We start from the raw sequence: 19,334 nt of genomic DNA, 5'->3' as shown, positions 1-19,334 counted from the left end.
TAGGCCAAAGTTGAGCAATCTGAAAGCGGAAAGTGGTAATGGGCATTGCCTAAATCCACCTAGCATTAGTCACATTCTTTTCACGTCTAAGTATTTGATAGGTGTAAGGTTCCCCCTTTTCCCAACCACCAGAGTCCTAGCTTTACTGTCTACGTCTGGTCTGTGGTCTTACCTGCTCTTGCTGGGGGGCAGCTGTCTGCTGGGCCGCCTCATGGACTGGCTGGGCTGGACCTTCATGGAGGAACGGGGCGAGGAGCGGGAAAAGTGCTCGGGGGCCGGGGGCTTCTTGGGGATCTTCTTGACCAGACGTCCCACCCACTTCTGTTGTTCCTCCTGAGACACGGCCAGCAGCAGCAGGTTCTTGGCCGTGGACACGTCATAGTTCACTGCAGTGGGACAAAGGGAAGGGTTTGTATTGTGTTTAATAACTGTGTTTAATAACTATGCAAAAAAACAGCAGTGCACACCTCAACCCCCTAACCATCCCTTGATATGTCCCTGACAATGTCTTTATATGAGTCTATGTAACCCTGCTCTGCTATAAGCAACGACACCAAACCCCCCACACCCCTACCTCTGCAGGGAGCGATGATCTCCTCCTTCTTGTCCATGTGGTCCTTGTGGCACTTGATGTGGCAGCGCCTGCACTCCAGGGCGGGCGGAGGCTTAAACATGTTCCACAGGGGTTTGGTGCACGCCTCACAGTTGGTGGGGAAGTGGTAGAGCGTAGGGATGAACTCGTGGCCCTTGTGGCAGATGTAGCTGGACTTCTCTCCACTGGCCAGCTCCACTGGGAACTCTGGCTCCTTCTTACACTCTCCCTCATTGGCATACAGAATCTGAGGAGAGTAGGAAAAGGTCATCATAGTAATTGTCAATCATTATCATCAGTATGAACCAGCCCCATCACATGAATCGTTAAATAAATGCATGAACAAAGAGCCATAACAATCAAGGGACCTGGAATATCCTGGGGATCTCTTTGGCATCAGCGCGGTAAACGTCTGTTTGAGTGACAGGCCGCACATGGAAGAGTTTACTAAGAAGACAAGGAAAGGAAGAGAACAAAAATATTTTTGATGTTGAAGGTAAAAAAAAATGTATTTTTGTGTCAAATCGCCAGTTGGCATTAATTGATACATAAACAAACATTACAGTAATTCACTGTGATAAATCAGTGATCATTTTTCTTCTGGTGTTCTCTGCAGTGCATAAAGAGTGAAACAATTAAATATTGTTAAATTAAATATAAAAATCAATACATAATAGTAAACAAGGTTATCCAAACAATAATTATATCCTTTGAGCAGAAAAAATATACATACATATACAGTAGCAGTCAAAAGTTTGGACACACCTCATTCAAGGGTTCTTCTTTATTTGTACTGTTTTCTACATTGTAGAATAATAGTGACGTGCTATCGACTCTCTCTCTACCGCACCAGCTGTCTTTAACTCTGAATGATCGGCTATGAAAGGCCAACTGACATTTACTACTGAGGTGCTGGCCTGTTGCACCCTCTACAACCACTGTGATTATTATTATTTGACCCTGCTGGTCATCTATGAACATTTGAACATCTTGGCCATGTTCTGTTATAATCTCCACCCGGCACAGCCAGAAGAGGACTGGCCACCCCTCAGAGCCTGGTTCGTCTCTAGGTTTCTTCCTAGGTTCCTGCCGTTCTAGGGAGTTTTTCCTAGCCACCGTGCTTCTACATCTGCATTGCTTGCTGTTTGGGGTTTTAAGCTGGGTTTCTGTATAGCATTTTGTGACATCGGCTGATGTAAAAAGGGTTTATAAATACATTTGATTGATTGATTGTGAAAACATCAAAACTATGAAATAACACATATGGAAACATGTAGTAACCAAAAAAGTGTTTAACAAATCAAAATATATTTTATATTTGAGATTCTTCAAAGTAGCCACCCTTTGCCTTGATGACAGCTTCGCACAACTTGTTTAACACTTTTTTGGTTACTACATGATTCCATACGTGTTATTTCATCATTTTGATGTCTTCACTATTATTCTACAATGTAGAAAACATTACAAATAAAGAAAAACCCTTGAATGAGTAGGTGTGTCCAAACTTTTGACTGGTACTGTACATACATAGGTACATATACACTGTGTATGTGTGATATATATCACACACACACACACACACACACACACACACACACACACACACACACACACACACACACACACACACACACACACACACAAAAATGAAACAGAAGGCATTTGAACCCAGTCTGGCACAAAGTGAAGATTCATGTCAGAGACAAGCCTATACACAATCTATATACAGTACACATGTGCCATTTACCACATAGAAGCAAACATATTTTTCTAATTTAATTATAGGTATCCCTTTTTCTTTTATTCCAGGCTTCATCTAAATATTCCGCAAATGGAAATACACAATGGACAAAAAACCATTTCAGTTTCTCTTCATCGCTCAGCCACATAATGCCAGGGTAGATCTGGTGTAAGAGCAAGTATATATGTGTTAGCATGATGATTTGAATTGAAGTAAGAGGAGCAGGTAGATAGTCGTTACTCACTCAATATCCAGCACCATGTAGGGGTTGGATAGCTCTTTGTCCTGTTCGCTGTTATAGAACAGAATCTTCTTGCTGCTCACAACCACATACTAAAAAGAGACAAGAAACAATACTTTTAACTGTAGCGCATCAACAATATTAACTACAGAATGTTTGATCAGTAAAGCCAGGTTGTAAATCCTATCTTCACCTTTCTCTCCCATCCAAACTTCTTGGTGTTGTTCCTCACAGGCAGCGAGAGCCATCCCGCTAGTCTCATTTCTAAGAGAGTGAAAGAGGGGTGAAACATTAAAACAGCAGGTCAATGTTGTGATCGATCTACATGCTTCACAGTTCGTACATATTCCCAGGAAACATAGCATTTTCTATTTCAATGCAAAACAAAATATGTAAACAGTAGATGCATCAAATGATCGCAGCACTCTGCACACATTATGGACGGACTCGACGGCAAAACATGAAGGTTAAATGGTTTAAGTTTCAGCTCCAGAGAGGTTTCCCTTCATGATGGACAATATCTCAAACAAATAAATCAATAAATGCATAAATCATCAGAGTAATCAATAGCCTATTATAAGTAGCCTATTATAGTGAGTACTGGCAACTGGACAACACAAGTCAAAAACAATCAGATGCCAAAGACAAAAGGAAAGATAGGTGGCACTCCAGGACAAGACAGAGCAAGTCACCAAAAACAACCAAATGTCAATATAAAACATACATAAGAGGTACAAGGCTGTGAACAGAACTGCTTGTACATTGTGTTTGAATGCACATAAACGTCCTCCTTACCTGTGTAGGCGTCATCCGCATCAAAGTCTGGTCCACTGCTGAGGCTGGCTGATTCTAGGGAGGAGACGTTGGCGGAGCTGAGGAGGTTATGTAGCTGCTCAATGTCACTGTCCTTACTGTCCAGGGCCATCTGCAGCTCGATGCGTACCTGACTCTCATCTGCTATTTGCTATTTGACACAAACAGGAGGAAAGGAAAAATACATTTGAAATGTCTATATATTGTTAGTTTGAGGCCCCTGTTAACTTTGTTGGTCAATCTTTGGTGTGACTGACCACCTGCATGTCGTTAATCTCCCTCTGGTAATGAATGATAATGCTGTACAGGTGGTTGTGTTATGGTTAGTATTAGGTTGTGGTTGTGTTATGGTTGGACTGACCGCCTGCATGTCGTTGATCTCTCTTTGGTACTTGATGATGGTGGAGTTGAGTTTCTCCTTCTCTGACCTCAGCTCCAGCTGCAACTTCCTGTTCTCCTTCTCCTTCCTGCGCACATCAGTGTCATTGCCGCGCCGACTGCCTGCTGCACGTACCTCCTTCCTGTTCATGATCTCCGCCAGCTTGTTCACAGCCTGAGAAACACACAAGACAAGAAATAGTCATGATGAGTATTTAAAACAATAGACAAAGGCAAGTGTCTTCAACACGGTTTCCTTGCTATGCAACATTGTAAAGCTAGAAGAAATGACATTAAATCAGCTTGCCTGGGTCTTTAGTGTTCTCTCTGACTGGAGCTGCTTCTCAAACGTGAGCTTCATCTGGCTCATCTGCTGCTCATCATCCTTGGACGTCTGCAGCTCTGAACACATCACAAATAGAAGAATAGAATGTTACAATCTAATGTTGAACAGAAATAGATATGATCCTTTTTACCAACCACACAGAAACTTACCTTCAAGTGTCTCCTTGAGTTTGTTGTTGAGCTCCTCTTTCTCATTGGCTAAGTTGGCCACATCGCTAGTGAGGGTTCGGTTGGCCTCCTCCAGCTGGGCAGGAAAGAGCAGACAAAAAAGTGAGACCAATGCAATTTGATAGTATTCAGCTGCAGCAAGCATTCTCAAGGCCCAGTAGGTGTCACCTCAGAGTCAGACTCACAGATCTATTGGCTACAATAGTCGATTCCGTTGTTGTTCACTCCTGGTCCTGGCTATAGTCCCAGCCCAGTACAAGCACACAAGCACACCTGATTAAGCGTATCAAGTTCTTGATGATTATTCGACCAGTTGAATTCTGTGTTTTCGAAAGCACGAAGCTCACGCCCAATGCAGCCCACCACGGCCCTCCAGAAACAGAAGAACCAGGGCTGACTCACCGAGCCAATGGTAATGTCCTTCTCGACCAGCTCCTGCTTGTGCCGAGCCATCATCTCTTTGAGCTCCAGCTCCTTCATGATCTTCTCCTTCTCCAGGTCGGAGTACTGCTCCTCAGCGATGGAGCGAGCCAGCTGCTCCGAGTCCGCCTTGGTCAGCGTGATCTCCAGCTGCGCCGCCAGGGAGTCCCTGAGCGGTCACAGGTCAAGCATGTCTTTATAATGTTTTATAATGTAGCATTGAACATGGGTTTTTGGATGTGTTCTTTTTTGTGTTGTTTGTGTAAATAAATCAAAAACTATGTATATTACAAGAACTCAGGAGGAAGAAAGCTTGAACCAGACCCTAAAGAAACCCATCCTCTTCTGGATCTCTGGGCAGATGTTTATAAGTTCAGCAGGACTGGAGTTGTACACTAGAGTGTCAGTAAACAGTGCAGGGCCAGGCCATTTTCCTGTACTCACCTCTCCTCTTGTAACTCCTGAAGGGATTGCTGCATGTCCTTGTAGAGCTTGCTCTTCTCTTCACATTCCTCCTTCAACTCCCGCACCTGGGTCTTATACAGCGTCTGGGCAGCACAAAAAGATGATCAATCACAAATTCAATGCAATAATGTATACACAGGGTGCAAGTTATCTCAAGGTAGGATTCCTCTCAAAGACAAGTGTTGCAGCAGACTTACCGAAAAATACTGCTCAGCCTCTAGCTGGTCCTGAAGTTCCTTCATTTGGCCGTCCGAGTCCTGCCTTTCTCTGTGGACACAAACGCAAATGAATCCTTTCAGTTTATTGTTTTATTGTGTTGACACTTTCTCTCAGCGTTATTACTTGCTAAAAATTCAAAGGTAAAATATAAAAAAAGGAGAAAGAAAAAAAAGAGTCTGAATGTTGACTGACTTGCGTAGCTCCTGGTTTTGTTTCTCCAGGCTGCGTTTGATTTCCAGCAGGTGGTTAGCCTCCTGTTTCAGCTGCTTCTCAGAGGTCCTCAGGGTGTTGAGCTGCTGGTTCTGGGCCTTCAGGTCATTCTGGGTCAGACTGCGCTTCTGGGTCTCCTGCTCGATCTTCAAAGTTAGGTTCTTCACCTCCTCGGTGAGCCTCTCCTTGTGCCTGCGGAGCTCATCCAGTTTCTGTAGGGACTGCTTGTAGTCACAATCCAGCATGCTGCTGTGTTTCTCCAGCTCCAACATCCTGTTCTCCACACGCAGCTTGGACGCCCTCTCCTCCTGCAGCTTCTGCTCCATGTCTGGGGGAAGGGGAAAGAGGGAAAAGAATGATTTATTGAATTGGATTTGACCCTGCTGACCACAGTCTAGTTTCTTTACCGAAGATGGATTCCTGTCCTTTGTCATACCTGATAACTCAGGAAGGGCCTTACCCTTCATGGCCTCAGACTTGGCGCCCTCGATCGACTCAATCTTGCTCTTGTCTGCGAGCCGTGCCTTGGTGGCTTTGTGCGACGCCTCCTCCTGCTCCAGCCCCTGCTGCAACACCTTCAGCTTGTACGTCATGTCTATCTCCTTGCTGCTCTTCTCCTACGGGAGAGTAGAAGAGAGAGAGAGAAGGTTAGAAAGTGAGAGTGCATAAAATAGAGAGGGTAAGAGCATAAGAAAGTGTGGAAGTTTACCTTCTCCAGGTCGGTGAGTTTCTCCTGTAGTAGTCTTTTCTCTGTTTCTGCTTTGGATAGGGCTTGTCTCACCTGCCGAACCTCATCCTCCAGCCCTGAGATTCGCCCTACAGAGACAGAGAAATGTCACCAAAGGCTAAATCATACTGTGAATAAATACACACAGTCTCTCCCACACAAACAAAATACCCACTAACCCTGCATGTCTGCGATGGTCTCTGAGCCCTGGCTGTGCTCTCTCCTCTCAGCCTCCAGTGCTGCCTGCAGCCCGATACACTCCTTCTCCAGAGTGAGCTTGGAGCGCTCCAGCAGGCAGCACTTGTCCTGCAGCTCTCTGCCCCCGGCCTCCAGAGCCTGCAGCTGCTTGCCTGCCTCCGTCTGGGCCTTCCTCAGCCGCGTAGCCACCTCCTGCTCCGCACGCAATAGAGCATTGGCCTCGTCCAGCTGGATAACAAATCACTTAGTCACACTTTGTAATGTGCATTCCAATCACAAATGTAAACACATGCACATAAACACACAGTCAAGTTATTTTATACCCCAAAAAACCACACCTGTCTTTGTAAGTGAATGTTCTTCTCGTTGGATATGTGCGAGTTCTGATTTCTTTTCTTCATATCGTCCAGCTGGTCTCGGAGGCTGTTGACTGCAGATCACATCACAAGTTAGATATGAAAGTATACTGTGTGTGTGTGTGTGTGTGTGTGTCAGCCAGCGGTCTCACCCTCGTTCTCCAGGCAGCGTTTCCGGTCGGCCTCGCTTTCGGCCTTGCGGTGGCTCTCCACAGTCTTGTGCTGCAGTAGAGCCTTCTCTCTCTCCAGCTGCCTCAGACTCGACTCCAGAGCCTTTCTGCTACTCGTCTGTCAATGCACCACCACAAAGGTCAGTGTTGGAAGTGCACAACTAATTATTTCTTGGTTGATATTTTTTATCAGTTGTGTGCTGTAGTGGTATGCTCTATTGCTACTGTAGCTCCAAGGTTCTCACCTCTTCATCAAGTTCTTTGGAGATTTTCTCTAGACGACTGGTGGAAGTTCTACAGAAAGAGAACATAGGGCATGTCACTATTCCAATCGCCCCATATCATAAAGAACGTGACTAAATCACATAGCAAGTGAGTAATAGTAGTAGGTGTATTGTGTGTGTATGAGGCCAGGGCATGTCGGGTCTACCTGCACTTGTGTTCCAGCTCATCTTTGGTCTGCATCTCATTATTGAGCTGCTCTTCCAGCTGGTGGAGTTTCTTCTGTAGCTTGGCCGACTTGAGGAAGAGGGGAAGGAGGTGGCGCAACTGTTACAATACACTTCACCTGGATTCTGCTCTAAAACTAGAGCGTATCATTTTACCACAATTTGACCTTGTTTTTTCAAAGCCATAAACAAGTGAAATCAATTCAGAAGAGCTTTGTTTAAAGAGAGAGAGAACACTTAACATCACAATATCCTGCAACAGATAAGAAATACATTTCATTTGCTCTGCAAAACAATTTCAGTCAGCACAGAAGTCAAAGAGCTGACAGCTTTCACGGGATTAGCTTGTTGTTTAGCTACTGAAGCAAAGCCTCGTAAGTGTTTCAGTAGCGCTAAGAACTTGACAGATTATTGTGTATAATTCTTGAGCCAAACAAAGGAATTATATTATTATGACCTGTTATGACATTGTTATTATAGTGTTGCGTTAGATTCATATGCACAAAATATAATTACATAACTTAGGTTACTTCTCTAACTCCGGTTCTCTGATATTATGAGTGAAATATCTCACGTGGGGGATTCGCTAGGATCACCTACTCTCGGAAGCGTAAAGCGTCTGTTGGAGACACAGGTAGAGGGGCGAATGAGGTGAGCCCCTCACCTTCCTTAAAAGGAGCCACTCTCCCAATTCATGAGATATGTCCCAAGAACAGTGTCCAATAGGTCAACTATTCTGTAGGAGAGGCAGTGTTTCCTATGGACAAATATGTAGCAGAGGGGAACCCCGCACCACCAAAACAAGGGGGGGAGAATTTCTGGAGAATTTCCATGTATAAAGGACGGAGAAGATACATTCTGGTGATTTTTTAAAAGGACATTAAACTTCAAAATGAATGAAAATAAAATTGTGCTGACACCATCTAAAACATACTTTCCACCTCCAGAAATGAGCCTAATAACATACTGGTAAAATTATTAACATAATGGACCATAAATATAGCTTATGCATAGTTCATATGATCAGGTATGCTATTAGCAATAAGAATGATCACCTGTAGCCCAGCTGATGTAGCTATAAATAAATAGGCTGAAGCATGGGGCTGCCCATCTGCATTTACCCTATAGGGCTAATCATTACAGATGCCAAATGTGATCTTTTAACTAGTTAGAATCATATTAATAAATGTTGTGTCCCCAAATAATTCTATAAACACAGTGAATATAATGTAGGCCTACCTGTTAGGGTAACTTGGGATAAAACTGCCACCCAGGGTAACCCACCCTCTCCCCCAACACTTTCCCTGGTTGCCATTAATGTTGCTAAAATAAAAATGTAATCTGTCTCATCACAATTGTTTTGAATCACTCCGGGAAAAAAAATGATTGAGGTAGGGTGGTGTTTTCCCCCGTGTTACTCCAAAATTGACCTGTGTCACATTTATCTCCAGTCTCCCCTATGCACTCACATGCTTAACCATGTTGCTGCTGAAAAATATTAAGGAGTTGAGAAACTAATAGGATTGGAAAGACGATTGCAAGGATTGTTGTGCTGCTTGTCAAAATGAAAGTTTCCCTCCCTATGGCACTTCTAACTTGAATGCACCTCGAGAGGAATATTTCTCACACATAGAACACACGACAACAACTCGACTTGGGACAACAACTCGACTTGGTAAATAGATTCTACACCCAATTTTTCCATGGTGTGTCAGCTCTTCTACCCCAAACGGCGTGGTCACCGTCTTTTGGGATAGGGTCTCCCAGGACCCTCATAGGGTTGTTGCTTCTACCAGACTGCAGCAAGTCAGTCTAAATAGATGCAGAAAGAGGGCTCTCTCTGGAACAGCCAGCAATATAGCCGTAGGAAGAAGGAAACAACTGCAGTGCAGTATTCCTAATCCTGGTCAGTAGGACAGCTACATAACTGGTATGTCTTGGCCCTGCTCCATGGGGAGGGTTGTTAAGAGCAAAGATATCTCTTCAGCCGCTCACCCCCGTAGGATGGGGAGGCAAAGCAGGCAGTGGCCCGGCTGCATGAACCAATTGCAGTAAAAAACTGGATGAAGAAAAGCCGAAGCTTCGTGGACTCGGGAGTACCAGATAGCAGTCTGGGGCTCTGATGCCTGGTGAGGGCGCCCCATCCCACTATTTTGACTAATCTCTAGCTCAATGGAGAATGTTCTCCATAACACAGCCAAGTCGCATTTGCAATGTAGAGGGGGGAAAAACGCCCTGGCCCACAGTGAGCCCTGGAAACCTGCTCTCCCGTAGAACAAGGAAGCAAATGCGGTTCGAGTTCCCCTGCCTTGTTGTATAAAGTCGCAGCACCCTCTGGTGGGAAAACCGTCATCGGCGCATACCAGAGCTGGCTTGACTGGGATAGCTCGTGCCATAGCAGTCAGAAGCAAAAATGCCTCACACAATATGTAAAAAGGGCCACAGTGGATGTCAAAAGACAGAATGCCATCCTGCTTCGAATGTCGGTGAGAACAGAGGGAGGGCTCACATGCTGACTTTACTGCCCCTGGCTGAAAATCCGAGAAGGCACGGGGGGCTTGAGAATAGGGTTGTCGCAACGCAGCCCTGCCTTTCCACTGCTGCAAAACTTGGAGAGGGGAAGGAGCAGAAAACGTTAAACCCGAAAAAGGAGGGTAGGGCAGAGAGCCATAGGTCTTGCACACTATCCTTCTAACCCGCGCTGGGTTGTCCAGCCCTTCTTATCACCCTCAGGAAGGTTAGAGAGGTTGTTTGTTGCGGCTGCAGCGTAAGACTGCTTCCCTACAGGTTTGGCCTGGTTCAGGGGCCTCAGTCCCCCAAGGACAGCTTATTACCCCTTCCCAGCAGTGAGGCTGGGGCTATATACAGGAACCAACGGCTGCCACGTGCTTCGCCTTTATTCTTGTGCATGTCACACTTTGGCCGCATGGCGGCAACAGTTAGCCCGAACAACTCCTTGAGTGTCACTGGGGCATCCAGTCGGTCTTTAGTAACACGGCGCGAGGGGCTGAGATGGTCAGCCAGTGACGGCTCCACTGCGGGAGGGTTGCCAAACTCGGATTCTTCTATATGTCCAGGCTAGGGGTACCCCTAGCAAGAATTTAGCTAGTTAGGGGTTTATCCCACTAGTTCTTAGCTTCTCTGAGGCAAACTGATAATGCGTGGAGCAGCTATTTTAAATCGACGCTGTATGAGACAGGAGTCCCTTAACGGACGCTGAGCTCCCACAGGAGACGGCCACTCAATGCAGTCTGGCCACGGCTTGTTTGCAGAGATGAAGGAGCCCAAACTCCAAAGGAAGAGGGGCAGTTCCACTGCTCTCAGGGCCTGAGAGGGCGGGAGAACGGGGTCAGCCCCCATCTCCTGAGTTATCTCGAGGATATCCGTGAGATTAATTCCATCGTCATCCTCATCATCCCCTAACTCGCCTTCCCCTGACACTACATCGTCCAACAGTGAAGGGAGGGAGTTGAGGCTATCTATGGTCTAGCCCCAAATGGGCATGGTTGCGGGGAGCTGAGCCACAGCTGTCGCTGTTGGCTTGGAGGAGAAAGGGGCTACCAATATAGAAGCACATTTAAAGCCTCTTTTTCAGACCTGCCCTTGTCAGCAGTTTGCAGTGCTCCCAGGACTCAGGGTCGTCGAGCCTCTCATGGGGATGTTCCTTATTGATGCACAGAGGTTTGGAACCTTTACCTACAATCATGGAACCACAAGCACAAGAACGTGGGGGTTCGAGTGCTGGGCTAGTCTCTTCCTGGGACGGGATAATAGTGACTATTTTTTTTTTCGGGCCCCTGTTCAACAGAGCCATAGTGGATGAGAAGATCCTTCCCACCATGGTCCAGGCTATAGCCCTCAATGCCAGCAGGGCTCTAAAATCCCTCTCCCCCCTCTACCAGATATTGTATTCTGCCATAAAGGAACAAGGCTTGCCAGGGGGACAGCAAGATGCTGGTTGTAAGAGCAACGTGCATATGGTGTAGCCTAGATAGTTAGAAGCTTTGTGGCTGGTGGCTAGCCAAAAATATATTGTGTAAATGGTGTAATAAGCTAGCTAGTTAGAAGCCTTGCGGCTAACAGCTAGCAATAATGAGCAAAGTAGAACGCTATAGCCACGAGGCTAGAGTGGCATTAGCTAGCAGTAACTGTAGCTAGCTCAGTACTAGTTGAAGGAAACCGTGCGGGGGCGAAGTTAGCCTTCAGATAGTGTGCTCCTGTGACTGAAGGAGCCGTGAGGCTGAGACGGACGGTCTAGTTAACACAATGGGTGAACATAGTTTAATCTAGATGAGAAAAGGGAGCTAGCAATGCTACCGTGTTGCAGGTACGGCGAGCTTCCCAAGTTAACCTTGCAGAGTGGGCTAACAGAGTCTCAATAGCTAGCCGGGAAGCAAGCTACCAACAGAGACAGAAGTAGAAAAGTCATTTCTACACAAAACGAAAACCTTCCGGTCAGTACTAAACCTCTCGAGACCTACACTAGGCAGCGATATCCTTCACGGTTCACTTGTGAGCAGTCAAGCAGGAAAACAGGCATCCAGTCAATCTGAGCACTAGAGAGTAATGTTAATTCTCTTTGTGAGGGAGAGAAGCGAGAATAACCAGAAGGCGGGAGAGTGGCTCCTTTTAAGGAAGGTGAGGGGCTCACCTCATTCACCACTCTACCTGTGTCTCCAACAGATGCTTTTGATAGGTTCTTCCGAGAGTAGGGGATCCTTGCAAATCCGCCACAAGTGATATCAAAACAAATAATTAAAAGAGAACTATATGTATATGACAGGCAAGTAGGTACCCACCTCTCCTTTCAAGGCTGTTGAGTTCACGGTCACAACTGTAGAGTTATTCACACCGCTTAGTAACCTGGAGGAAACACATTGGTATTTGATGAAGAACTAACAGCTCACACACATACACACATTAATACACACTTTCAGAGTTTTTAACATAATCAAAGCTTGTGTGAAACGTAAGACATCCACTACACATGAGTTACTAAGTAAGAAATACTGTCCATGATGAGGAAGGACTGTGAAAGTAAGACATGAAGTCTGCAGACTTACTGGTCTTCCTTGAAGTATGTGAAGCCGACGAAAGGAAGCTGGTTTCCCACAAAAGCCTTAGGAGTAGGAAAGGTCTCCACGTCACCCTTGTCATCTTCTATCTCATCAAAGTTGCTCGTGTCAATGTCACTGCTCAACTCTGGAACCACAGGAGCCGCCGCTAAACAGTGGGAGGGAGAGTGGGAGGAGAGGTGGGGGGGAGAGAAAGAAGGAAATATTGATGTTATTTATGTCATTTCTAGGTAACCATATGTAATATGTTTTCTATTGTACCAGGATGATCTTATATGATCAAATAAATAAAATGTACTTGGCTGTATGGCAGACACCTACTATTTCTGATGCTGTCGAAGTTCCATTGGTCATTCTTGAAAAAGGGGTGTCGTTTGATCTCCTCCACCCCGTTGCGGCCCAGTCGCACCTCCCTAAAAACCAAAAACAGGGCCATAGACTTAGTTGAAGTCGGAAGTTTACATACACCTTAGACAAATAAAATGAACTCAGTTTTTCACAATTCCTGACATTTAATCCTAGTAAAAATTCCCCGTCTTAGGTCAGTTAGGATCACGACTTTATTTTAAGAATGTGAAATGTCAGAATAATAGTAGAGAGAATTATTTACTTCAGCTTTTATTTCTTTCATCACATTTCCAGTGGGTCAGAAGATACACTCAATTAGATTTTGTAGCATTGCCTTTAAATTGTTTAACTTGGATCAAACGTTTCAGGTAGCCTTCCACAAGCTTCCCACAATACATTTTGGCCCATTCCTCCTGACAGAGCTGGTGTAACTGAGTCAGGTTTGTAGGCCTCCTTGCTCGCATACACTTTTTCATACGCTTGTTCTGCCCAAAAATTATCTGTAGGATTGAGGTCAGGGCTCTGTGATGGCCACTCCAATACCTTGACTTTGTTGTCCTTGAGCCATTTGCCACAACTTTGGAAGAATGCTTGGTGTCATTGATCATTTGGAAGACCCATTTCCGACCAAGCTTTAACTTCCTGACTGATGTCTTGAGATGTTGCTTCAATATATCCACATACCTTTCCATCCTCATGGTGCCATCTATTTTGTGAAGTGCACCAGTCACTCCTGCAGCAAAGCACCCCCACAACATGATGCTGCCACCCCTGTGCTTCACAATTGGGATGGTGTTCTACGGGTTGCAAGCCTCCCCCTTTTCCCTCCAAACATAATGATGGACATTATGACCAAACAGTTCTATTTTTGTTTTATCAGACCAGAGGACATTTCTCCAAAAAGTATGATTTTTGTCCCCATGCGCAGTTGCAAACCGTAGTCTGGCTTTTCATGGAGCAGAGGCTTCTTCCTTGCTGAGCGGCCTTTCAGGTTATGTCGATATAGGACTTGTTTTACTGTGGATATAGATACTTTTGTAATTATTTCCTCCAGCATCTTCACAAGGTCCTCTGCTGTTGTTCTGGGATTGATTTGCACATTTCGCACCAAAGTACATTCATCTCTAGGAGACAGAAAGCGTCTCCTTCATGAGCGGTATGACGGCTGCGTGGTCCCATGTTGTTTATACTTGCGTACTATTGTTTGTACAGATGAACGTGGTACCTTCAGGCATTTGGAAATTGCTCCCAAGGATGAACCAGACCCGTGGAAGTCTACAATTTTTTTTCTGAGGCCTTGGCTGATTTCTTTTGATTTTCCCATGATCTCAAGCAAAGAGGCACTGAGTTTGAAGGTAGGCCTTGAAATACATCCACAAATACACCTCCAATTGACTCAAATTATGTCAATTAGCCCATCAGAAGCTTCTAAAGCCATGACATCATTTTCTGGAATTTTCCAAGCTGTTTAAAAGCACAGTCAACTTAGTGTATGTAAACCTCTGACCCACTGGAATTGTGATACAGTGAAATAATCTGTCTGTAAACAATTGTTGGAAACATTACTTGTGTCATGCACAAAGTAGATGTCCTAACCAAAATGCCAAAACTATAGATTGCTAACAAGAAATTTGTGGAGTGGTTGAAAAACAAGTTTTAATGACTCCAACCTAAGTGTATGTAAACTTCCGACTTCAACTGTATGTTAGTGGCCAGGGAAAAGGCTGGGATAGTTCCGTCTGAAAATAGTCTGGATATCGGTCAGACTACTACAAAAATGACTTTGCAAACTGTAACTTGAAGTTTAAATCTGTAACTGTGGTTATTATTCTTAATATCATTGTTACCGGTCTGTCAGGAAGGCACAGATGAGGTTTTTGGCGTCTTTGGAGATCTCTACGTCATCTGGAAAGTTGAGGGAATTCTTGTGATCCATGATCTTGCTGTATGTTCCAACAAGGGAGTCGGCATAGAATGGTGTGTCACCTAATGGGAACACAGTGTAATTATTTCTGTGCTATGTTTACTTATAAGCAATTTGCTTACAAGTTATCCAATATAATTTTATAGGCAGACTTGATATATCTTCAGTTAGTGTAAACTAAGATTCTGAGTCATTATTTTTTAGACAAACAAAGACCGGGAACATAAACACCAAGGAGTTAAGACAACCCCAACTCACCGACTAGCATCTCGAAGATGAAGACCCCTACAGACCACCAGTCACACTCCCGTCCGTAGTAACCATCTCCACCCTGCGACTTTAGAACCTCTGGAGAGATGTAGTCTGGAGTGCCAACCGCTGTGTCACAGTGCACCATCCCAGTCTGTAACCAGTCAATCCTTCAGTTAGACACATTTTCTCAAGCAAATCAAGTATGAATCATCAAGTATATACAGTTAAGTTTTGATGAGCGCTTATCAAATAAGTTTTAACTTAAAGCACAGCTAGGCACGAGCTATTCCGCTGGAAGTATTGTGAGTAATGCTCTCTTTAGCACACTGCACAGCTGGAACAAGTGGAAAATGTGGTCCTCACAGAGTCCATCTTCATGCAGGTTCCGAAGTCGGCCAGTTTGAGGTGTCCGTGGCGGTCCAGGAGCATGTTGTCAGGCTTGACGTCGCGGTGGATGAAACCCAGGGAGTGGATGGCATCCAGTGCCATGACCACCTCGGCCGTGTAGAACCGGGCCCACTTCTCAGGCACATCGTAGGTACTGGTGAGGTTCACCAGGTCCCCTCCAGGCATGTACTCCATCACCATGTAAAGGTAACGGTCGTCTTGGAAGGCACAGCACAACTAGACACAGACCGGAAAGCAAAGACAATACAAGTTACAGGGTTTATCTTCCATCACACAATTTTGATTTGATATTGTTTGTGCAGATCGTTTTAAAATCTGTTTTTGTCCTGTCTTGTTATACAATATATTATACACTCAGTGGCCAGTTTATTAAGTACACCAACCCGTTCACGAAAATGGTTTGCTCCTACAGACAGTGAGTTACGTGGCCGTGGCTTGCTATATAAGGCAGGCAGACCGGCAACAAGACATTAAGTTACTGTTCGATTTAACCTTAGAATGGGAAAAACGAGTGACTTAAGCGGCTGAGCGTGGCCAGGTGCGCCGGTTCCAGTATCTCAGAAACGGCCAGCCTCCTGGGCTTTTCACACACAACAGTATCCAGGGTTTACCGAGAATGGTGCGACAAACAAAAAACATCATGTCAGCGGCAGTCCTGTGGGCGAAAACAGCTAGTTGATGAGAGGTCTCAGAACAACAGTGGTGTGCAGAACGGCATCTCGGAACGCACAACTCATCGGTCCTTGTCATGGATGGGCGATTGCAGCAGACAAAAGCACCGGGTTCCACTCCTGTGAGCTAAAAACAAGAAGAAGTGGCTCCAGTGGGCAACTGAGGAGTGGAAAAACATTGCCTGGTCCGACGAATCCCGGTTGAGTATATAGGTGTGTGTGTGTGTGTGTGTGTGTGTCAGGTCTTACTTGTACGACCCAGGGACTGTTGGCGAAGGCCATAATATCCCTCTCCTCCCAGAAAAAGGCAGAGTCTGAGCGTTTTATCATCTCAAACTTGCTCAGCAGCTTCATGGCGTACACTTTCTGAGAGGCTTTGTGTCGAACCTGGGGGAAACAAAGGAATTAAAGAGACAAAAAGAGAGATGGAAAAAGACACAAAGGGAGAGTCAAAACTAAGTGGTGTACGCAATACGCAGATGCTTAACATCTTGATGAAATACAAAAATAAATACATCTCACCAGCTGAACCTCCCCAAACGCCCCTCTGCCGATCACCTTCACCCTGTCAAAGTCGTCAGACTTCATCTGAAAGTCCCGTAGGTGCCCCATCACCTTCTCATCTGCATGGAGAAGAGAGGAGTCAGCCATCCACACACACACACATCCACACACACATCTGTACTATTACCAAACATACTTACATCTGTTTAAAAAGGTTTCTACATTTTTGTTTTTCCGTAGGGCAGGGTAGTCTAGATCTAGAACGAAGGCATTGATAGAATCCTGAAATAGAGAAAGAAGATGTACAAGTAGGTCAGAAGTTTACAGACACTCAATTATTATTTGGTAGCATTGCCTTTACATTGTTTAACTTGGGTCAAACATTTTGGGTAGCCTTCCACAAGCTTTGTGATGGCCACTCCAATACCTTGACTTTGCTGTCCTTGAGCCATTTGCCACAACTTTGGAAGAATGCTTGGTGTCATTGTCCATTTGGAAGACCCATTTGCGACCAAGCTTTAACTTCCTGACTGATGTCTTGAGATGTTGCTTCAATATATCCACATAATTTTCCACCCTCATGATGCCATCGATTTAATGAAGTGCACCAGTCCCTCCTGCAGCAAAGCACCCCCACAACATGATGCTGCCACCCCTGTGCTTTCACAGTTGGGATGGTGTTCTTCGGCTTGCAACGTTCCCCTTTTACCTCCAAACATAACAATGGTCATTATGACCAAACAGTTCTATTTTTGTTTTATCAGACCAGAGGACATTTCTCCAAAAAGTATGATGTTTGTCCCCATGCGCAGTTGCAAACCGCAGTCTGGCTTTTCATGGCGGTTTTGGAGCAGTGGCTTCTTCCTTACTGAGTGACCTTTTAGGTTATGTCGATATAGGACTCGTTTTACTGTGGATATAGATACTTTTGTAACTGTTTCCTCCAGCATCTTCACAAGGTCCTTTGCTGTTGTTCTGGGATTGATTTGCACTTTCCGCACCAAAGTATGTTCATCTCTAGGAGACAGAAAGTGTCTCCTTCCTGAGCGGTATGACGGCTGCGTGGTCCCATGTTGTTTATACTTGGGTACTATTGTTTGTACAGATGAACGTGGTACCTTCAGGCGTTTGGAAATTGCTCCCAAGGATGAACCAGACTTGTGGAGGTCTAAATTTTTTTTCTGAGGTCTTGGCTGATTTCTTTTGATTTTTCCATGATATCAAGCAAAGAGGCACTGAGTTTGAAGGCAGGCCTTGAAATACATCCACAGACACACCTCCAATTGACTCAAATTATGTCAATTAGCCTATCAGAAGCCTCTAAAGCCATGTCATCATTTCCAAGCTGTTTAAAGGCACAGTCAACTTAGTGCATGTAAACTTCTGATCCACTGGAATTGTGATACAGTAAATGATATGTGAAATAATCTGTTTGTAAACAATTGTTGGAAAAATGACTTGTGTCATGCACAAAGTAGATGTCTTAACCAACTTTCCAAAACTATAGATTGTTAACAAGAATTTTGTGGAGTTTTTGAAAAATGAGTTTTAATGACTCCAACCTAAGTGTATGTAAACTTCCGAATTCAACTGTACATGCGTCTCTTTCTCACCCCCCAGTTTGTCCATCTTTCTACTCTGCAGAAGTCAGTGTACACTATACAGCTTGATGCCAGCTGTTTCATCATCTCCACTCCACTTCCCAATAAAGGACATACCTCACACAGAACTACTATTTGAGGAGAAGAAGCACACAGACACACGCTCACTCGGACACAAACAGAAACACGCTGACGCTCACATTGACACGGCTCATCTCCCCTTAGAGCTCAGCAATACAGGAAATGATCCACCCCGCCCAGCACTCAGAAGATAATTTCACTGTGTCATGAAGCCGGTACCTCAGTGTGCAAGTCATTTCCTCTGTAGAGAGAGACAACTCCACGCAGCCCGCCTATCCCTACTCAATAGGCGGTGAGTAAAAAAAGTTAAGCTACACTTCATAACTAGTGGACTGTAGAAATGGTGAACTATTTACCTGTTATTTAATTAGAAACATCACTGTAAAATGGCTGATTGGTCATAACCAAAATGAAGTGAGTGTGGTATCTTAGAGTTCACTGGAAAAAAGCATGAGTAATGTGCAATTACAAAATGCACTTGCATTTGTGTTGACGCCTGTGAAGTAGTCTACAGTTACCAGGAAGACCTGCTACTTCACAACATAAGATTAGATTTTTACCACATATTTTCCTATGAAATATCTTGCTATAAATACCCTTTGCAACATGACTGTAAAATAAAGTCTCATCCTTCCTGGGGAAAAAAGCACCTAAATCCCAGAGCATCCTGTCAGGTACAGGTACTGATCACACATGTCAATCATGCATTACTGGACAGCCATTGGACAAGAGCCATCCATGGCAAAAACAACAAGATATACTTTTGAGTCTGAACGTCCATTCCATGCGTGTTTGTGGGCAACACCCGGGGAGATTAAGAACCCTTCTTTCAAACTTCCATCAAATCAAATCAAATCTTATTTATCATGTGCACCGAATAAAACAGGTGTAAACCTTAATGTGAAATGCTTATGCTTGAGAAACAGAGCTAAGAAAATATCTACTGGGGGCTTCCCGAGTGGCGCAGTGGTCTAAGGC

General features: G+C 44.7%; 1 protein-coding gene across 5 annotated transcripts in view; it reads right to left on the bottom strand.

Annotated features, from left to right (window-relative positions):
* rock2a (rho-associated, coiled-coil containing protein kinase 2a) overlaps positions 1-19,334 on the bottom strand; it is a 43,137-nt gene that overhangs the window by 2,256 nt on the left and 21,547 nt on the right. For 3 of the 5 annotated variants that reach the window (XM_029687907.2, XM_029687908.2, XM_029687910.2), the window contains exons 2-30: positions 16,875-16,956; positions 16,693-16,793; positions 16,420-16,557; positions 15,455-15,715; positions 15,098-15,242; positions 14,763-14,901; positions 12,889-12,980; positions 12,556-12,715; positions 12,292-12,355; positions 7,474-7,562; positions 7,289-7,337; positions 7,026-7,161; positions 6,856-6,947; positions 6,499-6,745; positions 6,302-6,408; positions 6,029-6,209; positions 5,575-5,920; positions 5,361-5,430; positions 5,143-5,246; positions 4,681-4,867; positions 4,261-4,354; positions 4,073-4,167; positions 3,749-3,940; positions 3,370-3,538; positions 2,768-2,838; positions 2,578-2,666; positions 961-1,039; positions 575-839; positions 173-386 (exon numbers count right to left, since the gene is read on the bottom strand). In XM_029687907.2, coding sequence (XP_029543767.2) covers positions 173-386; positions 575-839; positions 961-1,039; positions 2,578-2,666; positions 2,768-2,838; positions 3,370-3,538; positions 3,749-3,940; positions 4,073-4,167; positions 4,261-4,354; positions 4,681-4,867; positions 5,143-5,246; positions 5,361-5,430; positions 5,575-5,920; positions 6,029-6,209; positions 6,302-6,408; positions 6,499-6,745; positions 6,856-6,947; positions 7,026-7,161; positions 7,289-7,337; positions 7,474-7,562; positions 12,292-12,355; positions 12,556-12,715; positions 12,889-12,980; positions 14,763-14,901; positions 15,098-15,242; positions 15,455-15,715; positions 16,420-16,557; positions 16,693-16,793; positions 16,875-16,956 — 4,058 coding nt within the window. The remainder of the gene's footprint in view (positions 1-172; positions 387-574; positions 840-960; positions 1,040-2,577; positions 2,667-2,767; positions 2,839-3,369; positions 3,539-3,748; positions 3,941-4,072; positions 4,168-4,260; positions 4,355-4,680; positions 4,868-5,142; positions 5,247-5,360; positions 5,431-5,574; positions 5,921-6,028; positions 6,210-6,301; positions 6,409-6,498; positions 6,746-6,855; positions 6,948-7,025; positions 7,162-7,288; positions 7,338-7,473; positions 7,563-12,291; positions 12,356-12,555; positions 12,716-12,888; positions 12,981-14,762; positions 14,902-15,097; positions 15,243-15,454; positions 15,716-16,419; positions 16,558-16,692; positions 16,794-16,874; positions 16,957-19,334) is intronic. The other 2 variants (XM_029687909.2, XM_029687911.2) reach the window with 2 other exon arrangements.

Source organism: Oncorhynchus nerka, linkage group LG18 (genome assembly GCF_034236695.1).
Source record: "Oncorhynchus nerka isolate Pitt River linkage group LG18, Oner_Uvic_2.0, whole genome shotgun sequence".
NCBI classification, from domain to species: Eukaryota; Metazoa; Chordata; class Actinopteri; order Salmoniformes; family Salmonidae; genus Oncorhynchus; species Oncorhynchus nerka.
The sequence above is the reverse complement of the archived record's forward strand: the minus strand, read 5'-3'. Positions and strand labels throughout refer to the sequence as shown.